General features: G+C 56.9%; 1 protein-coding gene across 1 annotated transcript; it reads left to right on the top strand.

Moving 5' to 3' along the window:
• The first annotated feature begins 2,319 nt into the window (after window positions 1-2,319).
• Window positions 2,320-11,451, top strand: ASB10 (ankyrin repeat and SOCS box containing 10). The gene is given in 7 exon segments (XM_042927675.1): window positions 2,320-2,590; window positions 3,387-3,654; window positions 6,380-6,899; window positions 10,642-10,755; window positions 11,033-11,144; window positions 11,147-11,217; window positions 11,361-11,451. Coding segments are annotated over 6 exon segments (1,356 nt in total). The 3' UTR covers window positions 11,361-11,451.
• The last annotated feature ends 1,563 nt before the right edge of the window (window positions 11,452-13,014 follow it).

Here is a 13,014-nt window from a genome sequence, read left to right as displayed (position 1 = left end):
TCTCTCTGTCCAATTCCATGCTTCCCGCCCCTGCTCTGTGCCCCCTGCCTGTGCCCAGGCTCCCCCTCACGCCGCACCCCTCCTGGCCCTCAGTCCTCGCCCACTCATAGCCTTCTCTGCTCGTGTCCCAGGTCCTTGTCCTCTGACCCCACCCAGGCCTTCATCTCCTGTCATTTCCTGTCCTGGCTCCCCAGCTCTCTTCCTCCTGGGGGTGGGGGGTGTTAAGAGAGAACAATAGGAAAAGAAAAAGAGCCAGGAGAAAGGGGGGTCTCCACTAAGTCTGGAAAAAGAAAAAACCAAGTGTGGCTGTCGGCAGCCCCCGGTCCTCGCCTCACTCGGTACTAAGTCTCTGTGTGATCTTACACGGCCCCCTCCGGTCTCTGGGCCTCAGTTTCCTTACGTGTAAAGCGAGGAGAGGTTGGACCAGCCACCCTCCGAGGTCCCCGGTGCTCTAGGATTTGATTATTCTGCAAAAGTGTGTCGGGGGTGGTGAGGACTCTTAGGCAGCAGTGGGGTGGGGCGGAGGAAGGTTCTAGGGAGAAAAGGTGTAGTAGGCGCTGGCTCTACAATGTGTGGTCCCCACATCTTTCTGAAACGCCCCCTGCCCACCTGCCCGAGCTCTTCCTCTGACCCAGAGCCTGTCCCTCAGGGGGCCGGTGGGACCAGAGGATGGGACCCAGGGCCGCGCGCCCCTGGATGGAAGTTCATCTGTGGGTCCCCCTTGCTGGGGAGGGAAGAGTTGGGGGCACTGAGGGCTGAGAGCCCCGGGCTCTCTCAGAGGAAGCAGCATAAAGAGCGTGTCAATTTGGCACGCCTGGGTGGCTCGGTTGGTTAAGCGTCCAACTTCGGGTCGGGTCATGATCTTGCGGTTCGTGGGTTCAAGCCCCGCGTCGGGCTCTGTGCTGACGGCTCAGAGCCTGGAGCCCGCTTCGGAGTCTGTGTCTCCCTCTCTCTCTCTCTCTCTCTGCCCCTCCCCTGCTCAGGCTGTGTCTCTCTCTGTCTCAAAAATAAAAAAATTAAAAAAAAAAAAAGAGTGTGTGAATAAAAGTCAAGGTATATTCTGCCGCTCATGGAGGCCAATGAGAGCCAGACGAGATGAGACCCGAGGAGCAAGCCCCGGGCCCGCGGTGGGCTGCCCGGGGATGGGTTTCGAGTTCTCTTTCTCCCTGGTTTCCTTCTTATCTCTCCAAATGAAAGTAGTCTTATTATCCTGAGACCCATTTCCTCCTTCTCACCCCCCGACTGAGGCCCCTCTAACCTTGGCAGGCAGACATGGGAGATCCAGGAGACATCCAGGGAGATGGAAGGGTCAGACCTGGGGTGGCCAGAGGGGGGCAGCACCTAGGGTGGACACTGGGAGTTTCTGTTGCTGCCTGTGGACCGAGCCTCTATCCTCCAGGTGGAAGTCTGTCTTCCATTTTTTTTTTTAATTTTTTAAATGTTTTTATTCATTTTTTTTTTTTGAGGCAGAGAGAGACAGAGCATGAGCAGGGGAGGGGCAGAGAGACAGGGAGACACAGAATCCGAAGCAGGCTCCAGGCTCCGAGCTGTCAGCACAGAGCCCGACGCGGGGCTCGAACTCACAAACGCAAGATCGTGACCTGAGTCGAAGTCAGACGCTTAACCGACTGAGCCACCCAGGCGCCCCAGGGCTGTCTTCTAGAGAGCCCCTAGAAGGAGTGCCTCGTGGAGTAGGGCGCTCTCTGCCATGTGTCACTACCGTGGACTCTTTCCTTGGTTTGGGGGGGAAGGGTGTGCGGGGCTAATTGGTGACATTTGGGAGGGCAGGAAGAATTTCCTGGCACCCACATGCCCTCCCTCTGGGATCAGAGCCCAGGCCACTGGAGGCTGGCTTGGTGAAGCACATGATCGATGAGAGAGGGTATGAAAATGGCAGCTTGAGAGCCCCCCCACTCCGCCCTCCGCCCCCATTCTGGTCCCGGATCTGCAACAAACTCACACCTTGGGCAAAGCACTTGGCACGTGTGGGCTCCGTTTTCCTTTACCTGTGAAAGTGCAGGCTGGATCCCACGATCTGGGTGACCCCTTTCAACCCTGACAGCGGTCAGCTCCAGGGTGAGACTCGGGGTCGGGGGGCTTGATCCCCTCTCTGCTCTCCAGCTCCTCCCTAATTCCCACTCCAGCCTGAAGCCTCCTTCCCTGGGACTGACAGCTAGGACAGCCGGGGCTATTTATGGTATGGCCCGCGTGTGCTCCCTGCCCCTCCCACTCCAGGCCTCGGCCTGGCTCAGGCCCCGTCAGCCAGTGGAATCGTCCCGAGGCCTGCTTCTTTGGCTCCCTCTCTCCCAGAAACTGGCTATGCCTGGAAGAAGGAGCTCCCCTCCCCCCTGGGGACACCGTCTGGGGAGCCGTCCTTCGGCCCCTGCCTGCCGGGTCTGGGGGTCCCGGTCCGGCCCAGCCCGGGAGCCGACTCGGCCGTCGCCTCTACTGTGCCGTGATATGGCCCTGCAGAACGCCCTGTACACGGGAGACCTGGCGAGGTTGCAGGAGCTGTTTCCCCCGCACAGCACAGCCGACCTGGTCCTGGAGCACCGGGCCGCCGAGCCTCGTTGGAGCAGTCACCAGAGGGGTGAGGGGCTGCCGGGAGTGGAGGGCTGAGGACCGGGGGCCGGGGTTAACCCCATCAGGCACAGAGACACCAAGTGCTTGAGGAAGAGGAGAAGCCCCTGGCTACTCCTCCCCTACCCGGAGGCTTGCCTAAGCCTTGGCCCAGGAGTGAAGTCATGCGGAGCCCAGAATAGCTTCTGCTGAACCGCGTGGCCGGGTCAGGCTCAGCTCGGGGACACAGAGACCCTCTCCCTCCATCCGTCCGCGTTTCCCTCCCCCTCTCCCGCTCTCTCTGCCTCTGCCCCCTCCCTCCCCCTCCTCCCCCTACGCCTCTTCCCACAAGCTCATACTCTGTCCTCATGAGCTGGTCCCCAGAAGAGTGCAGGGGGCCGGGGGAACCCCCCGGTGACAGACACGCCCTCTGTGCCAGGCTGGTGGAGAGGCCCAAAGGAGGGTCTGCAGAGCGTCTGGAGTCTGGCTCGGGACCCATCGTCACCCGTACGGCCTCGGGACCTGCCCTGGCCTTCTGGCAGGCAGTGCTGGCCGGGGACGCGGGCTCTGTCTCCCGCCTCCTCGCCGACTCCAGCACCGGCCTGGCTCCGGATTCCGTCTTTGACACCAGCGACCCAGAACGATGGAGGGATTTCCGCTTCAACATCCGGGCTCTGAGTACGGGCCTGGGGCACTGGGGGGGGTCTGAGCGGGAGCGGGGAGGCTGGGGACAGAGCCCTGAGCTCCCTCTTCCCAGCCTCTGCCCACCTCCTCTTCTGCTCTCTGCCTGTCTTCAGGGTGTGAGGCCCATGTCCCTCTCTCCCTAGGACTCTGGTCTCTGACGTACGAAGAGGAGCTGACCACCCCACTGCACGTGGCGGCTAGCCGGGGCCACACGGACGTTCTGCGGCTGCTGCTGAGGCGGCGGGCAAGGCCCGACAGTGCCCCTGGGGGCCGCACCGCCCTGCACGAGGCCTGTGCCGCGGGCCACGCTGCCTGTGTCCACGTACTGCTGGTGGCAGGAGCCGACCCCAACATCCCTGACCAGGACGGCAAACTCCCCTTGCACCTCTGCCGGGGGGCTGGCACCCTCGAGTGAGTGACCCCTCGCCCCAACCCCCGTCCCACTCTTCGGGCAGGCAGAGAGGTGACCTCGGGGAGGATGAGGGAACATGTTGGGGGCTGGCAGGCCTGGTGAGTCGGGCTAGAGGAGACGGGGCTCAGGTGGAAAGTCAGGATGTGGTTACTCCCCACACCGTCCTGCCAGCTGGCCCCGGAACTTCGGACCGGCCTGTACCTGGGACAGCTTCTGCTTCCCCAGGGGTGTCGGAGGGCTGTGGCGGGGACTCAGCTGCGGGGCCCATGTTGGGGAAGTTGTCCAGATCCATTGTGGGGAGGCAGTGTACTATGAAGTTTTGGTTTTTCTGAGATTATCCAACGTTCCAGGCACTGTGCTCAGTACAGCAGGAACTGAGGCATGATCCTGCCCTCAGAGAGCTGACCGTCCAGGAGTGATCCGGATAGCCTGTAAAGGATAGCAGCCCCCAGTTGGGGCACGCATCAATCCCTGTGGGCAGGGTCTGGTCCTACCTTGGCGGGTCTGGCATTTCCCTATTGGCAGGTACCCTCAGATACAATGGGCCTAGGGACCAAGCCCAACTAACTAAACTCACAAGAAACCGATGGACATACCCATGTGACAATGTATTATTTCGTGTGCAGAAAATTCCTTTACTGCGACCCAAATAATTATGCCCTACGTGTAGGAAGCATTGGGGGATGAGTCCTCGCTCAATTAAACAAATTTTTTTTTAATGTTTATTTATTTTTGAGAGAGATAGAGAGAGACCGAGCGCAAGCAAGGGAGGGGCAGAGAGAGGGGGAGACACAGAATCCGAAGCGGGCTCCAGGCTCCGAGCTGTCGGCACAGAGCCTGATGAGGGGCTCAAACTCACGAACCGTGGGATCATGACCTGAGCCGAAGTCGGATGCTCAACCGACTGAGCTACCTAGGCGCCCCATCACTCAATTTCTTGATGAGCACGGAATCCTGGCAGTCGGAGCCTTGGCAAATCCATGAACGAACTGTACATACAATAGAGGCCCTCTCTCTACTGACTGCACACCTGATAAATTTCACATCTTGCTTCTGAATGAGGCCACATTTTTATTCCTTTTGTGAACCTCCCTCCTGTTAATTTATCCTTCAGCAGACTCCACTGACTTACTATGGTTGAAGGTATATTCCATACCAGTGTGTTCCAATAGAAATATAATGTGAGCCACATGTGTAATTTAAAATTTTCTAGTAGCTTTATCAGAAGGATGAAATATGGGACACCTGGGTGTCTCAGTCGGTGAAGTGTCTGACTCTTGATTTCGGCTCGGGTCGTGGTCTCATGGCTCGTGAGTTCGAGCCCCGTGTCAGGCTCTGCACTGACCGTGAGAAGCCTGTTTGGGATTCTCTCTGTCTCTCCCTCTGCCTCTCTCTCTCAAAATAAATAAGTAAACTTAAAAAAAAAAAAAAAAGATGAACAGTAATGCGGTGCCTGACTGGTTCAGTCAGTAGAGCTTATGACTCTTGATCTCGGGGTTGTGAGTTCGAGCCCCACATTGGGTATAGAGATTACTTAAAAATAAAATCTTAAAAAAAGAAATAGATGAAATTAAAAATTTTTCAGTGAGGTAAAATACTTCTAACATAAAATTTACCATCCTAACCATTTCTTTAAAAAAATTTTTTTTAATGTTTGTTTATTTTTGAGAGAGAGAGAGAGACAGAGTGTGAGCAGGAGAGGGAGACACAGAATCCGAAACAGGTTCCAGGCTCTGAGCTGTCAGCACAGAGCTCGATGCAGGGCTCGAACTCACGGACCGTGAGATCATGACCTGAGCTGAAGTCAGATGCTTAACTGACTGAGCCACCCAGGCGCCCCTAAATGAGCTACTTTTTTAAAAGATTTTTTTTAACGTTCATTTATTTTTGAGACAGGGAGAGACAGAGCACGAACGGGGGGGAGGGTCCGAGAGAGAGGGAGACACAGAATCCAAAACAGGTTCCAGGCTCCAAGCTGTCAGCACAGAGCCCGATGCAGGGCTCGAACTCACGAGCGTGAGATCATGACCTGAGCCTAAGTCAGATGCTTAACCCACTGAGCCATCCAGGCAACCCCTGTAGATGACTGCACTTCATCCATTGATCTGCCGCTGAACGATTAGCTTGCTTTCGCATTTCGGCTGTTGTGAATAGCGCTGCTGTGAATGTAGGCATACAAATATCTGTGGAACAGCTGGAATTAATTTTAATAATATATTTTATTCAACACGTATCTCCAAAATGTTGTCACTTCAACATGTACTTGATATATATATATATATATATATATATATATATATATATATAACTAACGAGACATTTTACATTTTCTTTTTTGTACCAAGTCCTCAAGCTGGGTGCGTATTTTACTAATAGCACATCTCAGTTAGGAGGCGTCATAGTACAGGGGCTCAATAGCTGTGCGTGGCTGGACAGCACAGCTCTATACAAGCCCACATTGTTACTGCTGGTCGTGTTCCAGTCCAGCCTCTCGGAGATCACACCCAGTGATCATGGTCCTTTCCTCTCCCGAGTAAACAGAAGTATTTTTAAAATTTTCATGGAGAGTTTTAAACACATAGGAATGTGGGCCGGAGAATAGAATGAGCCTGCCTGATCCATCAAGACGCCGCCCCCCCCCCTCCCCCCCCCGCTTTGCTTTGCTCGGACCGGTAGGAGCGTAGGGCCCTGTCTTCCTCCCCACTGCCATCTCGCCCTCACCAGGTGCGCAGAACTGCTCCTGAGGTTTGGGGCGAAAGTGGATGGTCGGTCTGAGGAGGAGGAGGAGACCCCTTTGCATGTGGCCGCCCGGCTGGGCCACGTGGAACTGGCAGAACTCCTTCTGAGACGGGGGGCATGCCCGAATGCCCGGAATGTCGAAGGCTGGACCCCACTGCTGGCTGCCTGTGACATCCGCTGCACATCCTCCGCCGAGGCCGAGGCCACCACCGCCCGCTGCCTCCAGCTGTGCCACCTGCTGCTCTCGGCTGGAGCCGAGGCCGATGCTGCCGACCAGGACAAGCGCCGGCCCCTGCACCTGGCCTGTCGCCGTGGTCACGCGGCCGTCGTGGAGCTGCTCCTGTCCTGCGGTGTCAGTGCCAATGCCATGGACTATGGGGGACACACGCCCCTGCACTGCGCTCTACAGGGCCCAGCTGCGGCCTTGGCCCAGAGCCCAGAGCACGCAGTGCGAGCTCTGCTTAACCATGGCGCCGTCCGCGTCTGGCCTGGGGCCCTCCCCAAGGTATGGGGCTGGGGCCCGAGGGGAGGGCCATGATGGGGAGGGGATGGGGAGACTCAGACCTGTGTTCCCACTTGCTCTAGATGCAGCCTGACACATCTGAGCACGTGACTCAGTTCATCATCTTTCATTCATCAAGCAAGCAAAGCCCAGTAGGGGGCAAAGGCAAGGACGCAGACCAGCAGGAGGGGTGTATGTGTGTGTCGTGTGTGTGTGTGCGTGCACACACACACGTGCTCACACATGCATATACACGTGCGTGTGCATAAATGTGTATGCATGCATGTGTGCATGCACACGTGTGTGATGAAGGTGGATTGAGGGCAGGGGGCCAGATTGTCATGCATCTGAAAAGACAGGAACCAGGACCGATGTGGGCTTCAGGGAGTCCTTTCTTCATCAGGGGAGCAAGCCAATGAAAGAATCGTGCAGGCAGCTCTGCCTGGCCGTGGGATCCGTTCAGTGAGACATTCTGTGCCCAAGAGAGGCTTCCCCAGAGCAGAGCGATGAGCCTGGGTCATGAGGTTCAAAGCCTCCTCACCTTTTGCAGACAGACATGGTCCCTGTTTTTGAGAGCTTAGCAGGACATGCATCACCCAGACCAGCAGCTGCTATCCTGGCACGGGAGAAAAAGCCTTTCACTGTCAATTTCCTGTCTGTATCTTATCTTATTAACATAAAATATTCCCATAGTGGGTTCAACTTGAAGATCTGTGCTACTGATGTCCTGGCAGGGGGCCCTATCCCATGCTGTGTCATGTCTGGAGGGGGCTATGTAATGTCACAGAGGGTGCTGGGCCTGGGGCAGGGACTGCCCCCCCCCCCACCTCTGAAGAGCCCAGTCAGAATGGATACAGAGTAGCAGGCTGTGAGCAGGTCCCCTGCCTCATCTCTGGGCTTGAACTGTCCAGCCTTGCCTGGTCCTGGACATTCCTCTGCTGGCCCTGCCTTTCCCCTTCACTCACAAACCTAGAAGCATCTGTCTAGATTCCTAAGCAAGACCAAATAATTAAACAGCCCGAGAGTTCGGCAGATTGGTCTCCCCTTTGGGAAAATACAAGAAAATCAACAATTAACACTAATTAATCTCCTATTAACACCAGATAATTAGGAGACAAGCAATTCCCTGTAATCTGACGGTGGCTCTGACAGCTAATGATTTCCCCTTCAGGGAGGGGTTGGAAGAAGGAGGCAGAGCAGCAAACAGATTTCCTGGGACCCCACTGCCCCTGTCTCTTCGCCCTGCTCTGCCCTGCCTTAAGGACCAAGGGGGCGGGCACAACCAAGTGCCCCATTCCTCCCCTCCTCTGGGTGCCTTGCCCCAGGTGATCAAAAAGTTCAGGAAGGAGTCTGCCTCCATCTCCTATGATCTTCAGTGGCCCCACGCTTGCCTGAGGTCCCTGTCTCCCTGAAAGAAGTCATCTGTGATCACTGCCAGGCCCAGCCAGCTCTCCAGGAGCCACTGAGTGCTCAGGAAACCTGGCATTCATGCTTGTTCCTGTGACTATAGGGAAGTCACTGGAACTCTTTGAACGCGTGTTCCTTGCATGTAATACAGTGTCCTACCCACCAGTGATAAAAAGCTATAGGTATAGGAGCCTCGCAGATAACAGGAGCAAGCATAGCCCTAACCACCACCAGACACTTTCTAAAGTGTGTTGCCTGCTACATGGGTTCCTCCCAACAGTTTTCCCAACAAACTCTGAAGTAGGTGGTGACTAAGAATGCAGGCTCTGGAGCCTTACGTACTACCTGTGTGACCCTCGGCAAGTTGCTTAATCGCTCTGGGCCTCAGTTTCCTCATCTGTAAAACAAGGACAGAAGAACGTGCCTGCTTCATAGGCTCAGTATGAGAACTGAGTTTCATCCATATTAAGCCCTTAAAAAAATTTTTCTTTTACATTTTATTTTTGAGAGGCAGAGCGTGAGTGCAGGAGGGGCAGAGAGAGAAGGAGACACAGAATCTGAAGCAGGCTCCAGGCTCTGAACTGTCAGCCCAGAGCCTGACGTGGGGCTTGAACCCATGAGCGTGAGATCATGACCTGAACCGAAGTCGGACACTCAACCGACTGAGCCACCCAGGCGCTCCCATATAAAGCCCTTTAGACAGTTGGGGCACCTGGGTGGCTCAGTTGGTTAAGTGTCTCACGCCTGATTGCAGCTCAGGCCATGATCTCACGGTTCATGAGTTCGAGCCCCAATAAGTTGGGCTCTGTGTTGACAGCATGGAGCCTGCTTGGGATTCTCTCTCTCTCTCTCTCTCTCTCTCTCTCTCAAAATAAACTTAAAAAAAAAAAAAAAAGCCCTTTAGACAGGACCTAACCTAGAGTCGGTGCTCAACACCTGTTAGCTCATGCTGTTCTAAGTTAAATAATATGTGAAAAGCTCTGGAAAGCTGCTGGGCATCATCCCAATATAGGGAGAGAGATTCAGGCGGAACGGCCGCAGGAGGCTTCCTGGAAGGGATGGGACTTGGAGTGGGTAGGGCTTGGAAATGCAGGAGGAGGGCCCAGGCATTCCAGGCAGAGCAGAGACAGGAACCAGCGTGGCCTGGGAGGCCCCGCCTGAACAGCAGACAGGAGTAGCAGGTAAGAGCAGGAGAGCCAGATGTGACCAGACTGTTCTGTCCTAGATCTAAGGAGGAGGAAGTCAGAGACCTGCTCTGGGCAGATGGGATGGGGCTCCAGTGAGCACTGCCAAGATGCAGGGCAAGAAACAGAGGGCTTCAGGTGTGTGCGGTGCTTTCTCGGGGGCCCTGCTCTCGCCACCCAGCAGCACTAGGCACATGCCGCATTCCCAGCCTGCCAGGCAGAAGGGTTTTAAAGCCCCCAATGTTACATGTAAGTGTGTGGAGGGAGACGGGTATTATGCACAGGAACGCCGCCAGAGAGATAGCACTTAGCTGTTCTCAGATTTTACAAAGGGTTTGCGGCCACTGCCTATAGCTTGAGATACGGCAGAAGACATGGAATGAATGAAACAAATATGCTTCCAGATAGTCCGTGCAGACCCCGGTGAGTATGATGGTGTGTGCATGTGTGTGTGTGTGTGTGTGTGTGTGTGTGCGCGCGCGCGCGCGCGCTCAGGCCAAATGCAGCTGTCTTTCTTTCCTTGTGGGCAGTCTCTGGCATGGGCTGCTCTCCCAGCATGGCTCACTCTTCACCCAATCAGGTCACCTCCTCAGAAAGGCTTTTCTTGACCACCCATCTAGGACAGCACTCTCCCAACCACGCTCAGTCGCCACGCCTGCTTATTTTTCATCGTGGCGGCTTAGCTGTAAGTGGTTATTTATGTGGTTATTGTTTTTTCCCACGGAAATAAAAGTTCCCAGCTGACAAGGACCTGTCCGTCATCCTGATGGCTGGGGCTCCAGTGCTCGGCCCATAGTGGCCCTCCGTAAATATTTACTAAACGAGGAAATGAAAGAACAAATCTGGATCCAACTGGACTCCACCACCGCTCCTTCATCAGGCCTCTCCTGGCCTTGTCCCTTCTCTCTGAAGTCCCTCCCTAATGACCTCATTTTAACTTGATCACAACTGCAAAGATCCTATTTCTAAATAAGGGATTTCTAATGGAGATTAGGACTTCAACGTGTTGGAAGGGGATGGGGAGACACAACTCAACCCATGGCAGCTGTCCTATTGGGACACCAAGGGATGTCTGATCATCCCGTGCGGCCTGGCTGGGGAGCCTGCAGTGTGTGGTAACCCCAGGAGCACTGATGCGTCTCTGCCTCCTCCAGGTGCTGGAACGCTGGTGCACGTCTCCGAGGACCATCGAGGTCCTGATGAACACCTACAGCATCACGCAGCTTCCCGAGGAGGCCATGGCCCTGGTGCCTCCTGAAACTCTGCAGGTCAGATTCCAGGACCCTGAAAACACGCAGTCACTCAGCCCGGCCCCAAGAGACTCCCACCTCCTACAGGGAAGCTCTGTCGGTTCCCCCACCCGGCCCCTCAGAAACTACCAGAGACCTGCTCACATCCCAGAAGAAAACCCACAGAGTGAACACCCAAAACACTACTTCTCATAGGCTCCCGTAGACACCTGTTGGCCCCCAGCCTCCCCGCTTTAGGAGAAATGGGTGCCATTTGTCCAAGGCTGCCTCGCTGAGCCCCTCCTTCTGTCCCCAGAAGCACCACCGTTTCTATTCGTCCCTTTTCGCCTTGGTGAGACAGCCCAGATCCCTGCAGCACCTGAGCCGCTGTGCCCTCCGTGCCCACCTGGCAGCCTGCCTGCCCCACGCCCTCCCCGCCTTCCCCTGCCACCCCGCCTGCTCCGCTACCTGCAGCTGGATTTTGAGGACGTACTCTACTAGGTGAGTCCTGGGGTCTATGGGCAGTCCCAGCCATTTAGAAGGATGGGTAGGAGGCAAGAGGAGAGTTGGGGGCAGGGCCTTGGCCGGAACCGGCCAGCCCCCTGGACCGTGTGACCTCTCTGAGTCCACGCCTCTCCTTCCAGGTGTCCACTGCCTTTTGAGAGACCCGGAAGCTGGTGCCCCAGGCCCCAGGGGGCTCAGGTCTGCTTCTCACAGCATCCCAAGCTTGGGACAGAGTTGAGCTGGTTCAGGCCGAGGTGGCCCTGTGGATGCTGTCATTCCCAGCAGGGAGAGAGGCAGACAGACCATGCGGCCAGGGGATGTCTGATGGAGAGAGAGCTGGGACTCACGGCAAGTGATACACTCCTCTTGGTGGTCTCCCGAGGCATCCCTCCAGCCCGGCCAGACCCTGTATGAGCATTAAAAATCTGCAGGCCTGTGCTGTTGGGTGCTGTCTCCTGCAGGCCTTCCTCCCAGCTGGTCACTCAGGGGGCTCAGGACGGGCAGGCTTGTGGGGCCGCCCTGGATCTGCCCCATGGTGCCAGCTGTGTTATCTTCCCCCTTTCGAATCTACCAGCTGCTGAGCAGTCCCAGGCAGACTGGCCCCTCTGGTTCACGATGTGGCACAAGGGCCACCAGGCGAGATAGTGTCAGAGGGTGGGTGAGCTAACAACCTTGGGTCGGGAGGGAGGACGGCAAAGGGAGCCTTGGGGTAAGGAGGTGAGGCGGCGAGCAGGAAGGCCAGCGAGATGGTGGGTGCAGGTGTCGGCCATCAAAGAGGGTAACCGTGGTTCAGGTGAGAGTGAAAGATTCAGCTTTGGAAAAAGCAAACAACTCTACCTACTGCCTGCCCTGTGGGTCAAGGAAGACGGGACGCACACCTGGCACCCGCCCGTCTCTATCTGCTCCTTCCTTCGCGTTAGCTTCGCGGCAGCGGGCGCTGAGAGTCACATGTCCTGGGTTCTAGACTCAACTCTTTCATTAAGTTGTGGATCTTAAGTCTCTTCCCCTCTCTGGGCTCAAGTTGCCGCATCTGTGCAACAAGAGAGGAGAGAGCCCCTGAAGGTCTTTGCAGGGCCAGGGTTTTAAGAACCCACAGCTAGTCCCCAAGCGCAGGTAGGAAGAGAGAGTCGCCCCGTGACGCAAGAGGCCAATCAAATGCACCGTGATCCGTGACGTCAAGGGTCGCTGGACAGGTTTCCCAGGGCCCCGGAGGGCGGAGGGCGCAGGCGCCGGCGTTCACGCTTTTTCCCGCCAACTGCGGGCAGCAGGTTGCGGGGCGGGGCCTGGAGGACGCAGGCGGTGGGGGCGGGGCCGGGAGGGCGCGAGGCCGGAGAGGGCGTCGAGAGAGAAGCCCAGGAGGGTCGGCGCCGAGGTGAGTGGGCCCGGGTTCCCGCCTGGAAGGAAGTTTGGCCTTGCAGAGGCGGGGCGCGACGCGGGGGACGGGCCCGCCTGACGGGAGGGTCCGCGGCCGGGTCTCTCGGCTGAGGAACCCCGCCCCCCACAGGGTCCTGAGGGCGCCGGCCCCACCGCAGCGGGGGAAGTCGCGCGCGTGCCGGGTCGGGAAGCAATTCCCGCCAGGCTTGGGCGTGTGCGAGCTCGGCTCACTGGGTGCTGGTGCCCCGGGCGCGGGGTGGGAGGGGGAGGGGTGCGGGGGAGGATGCCCCGGTGCCCATTCGTCCGTCCAACCAGGGTTCAGGGCCGCGCACACGGGTGGGGGGGGGGGGTGGCTGGCTCCTAGTCCCTGCTGGCGTGAACTTTCTAGTGAGGAGGGAACAGTGTCAGGGGGATAAGCCC

This window comes from Panthera leo, chromosome A2 (assembly GCF_018350215.1).
Source record: "Panthera leo isolate Ple1 chromosome A2, P.leo_Ple1_pat1.1, whole genome shotgun sequence".
In the NCBI taxonomy this organism is placed as follows: Eukaryota; Metazoa; Chordata; class Mammalia; order Carnivora; family Felidae; genus Panthera; species Panthera leo.
The sequence above is the reverse complement of the archived record's forward strand: the minus strand, read 5'-3'. Positions and strand labels throughout refer to the sequence as shown.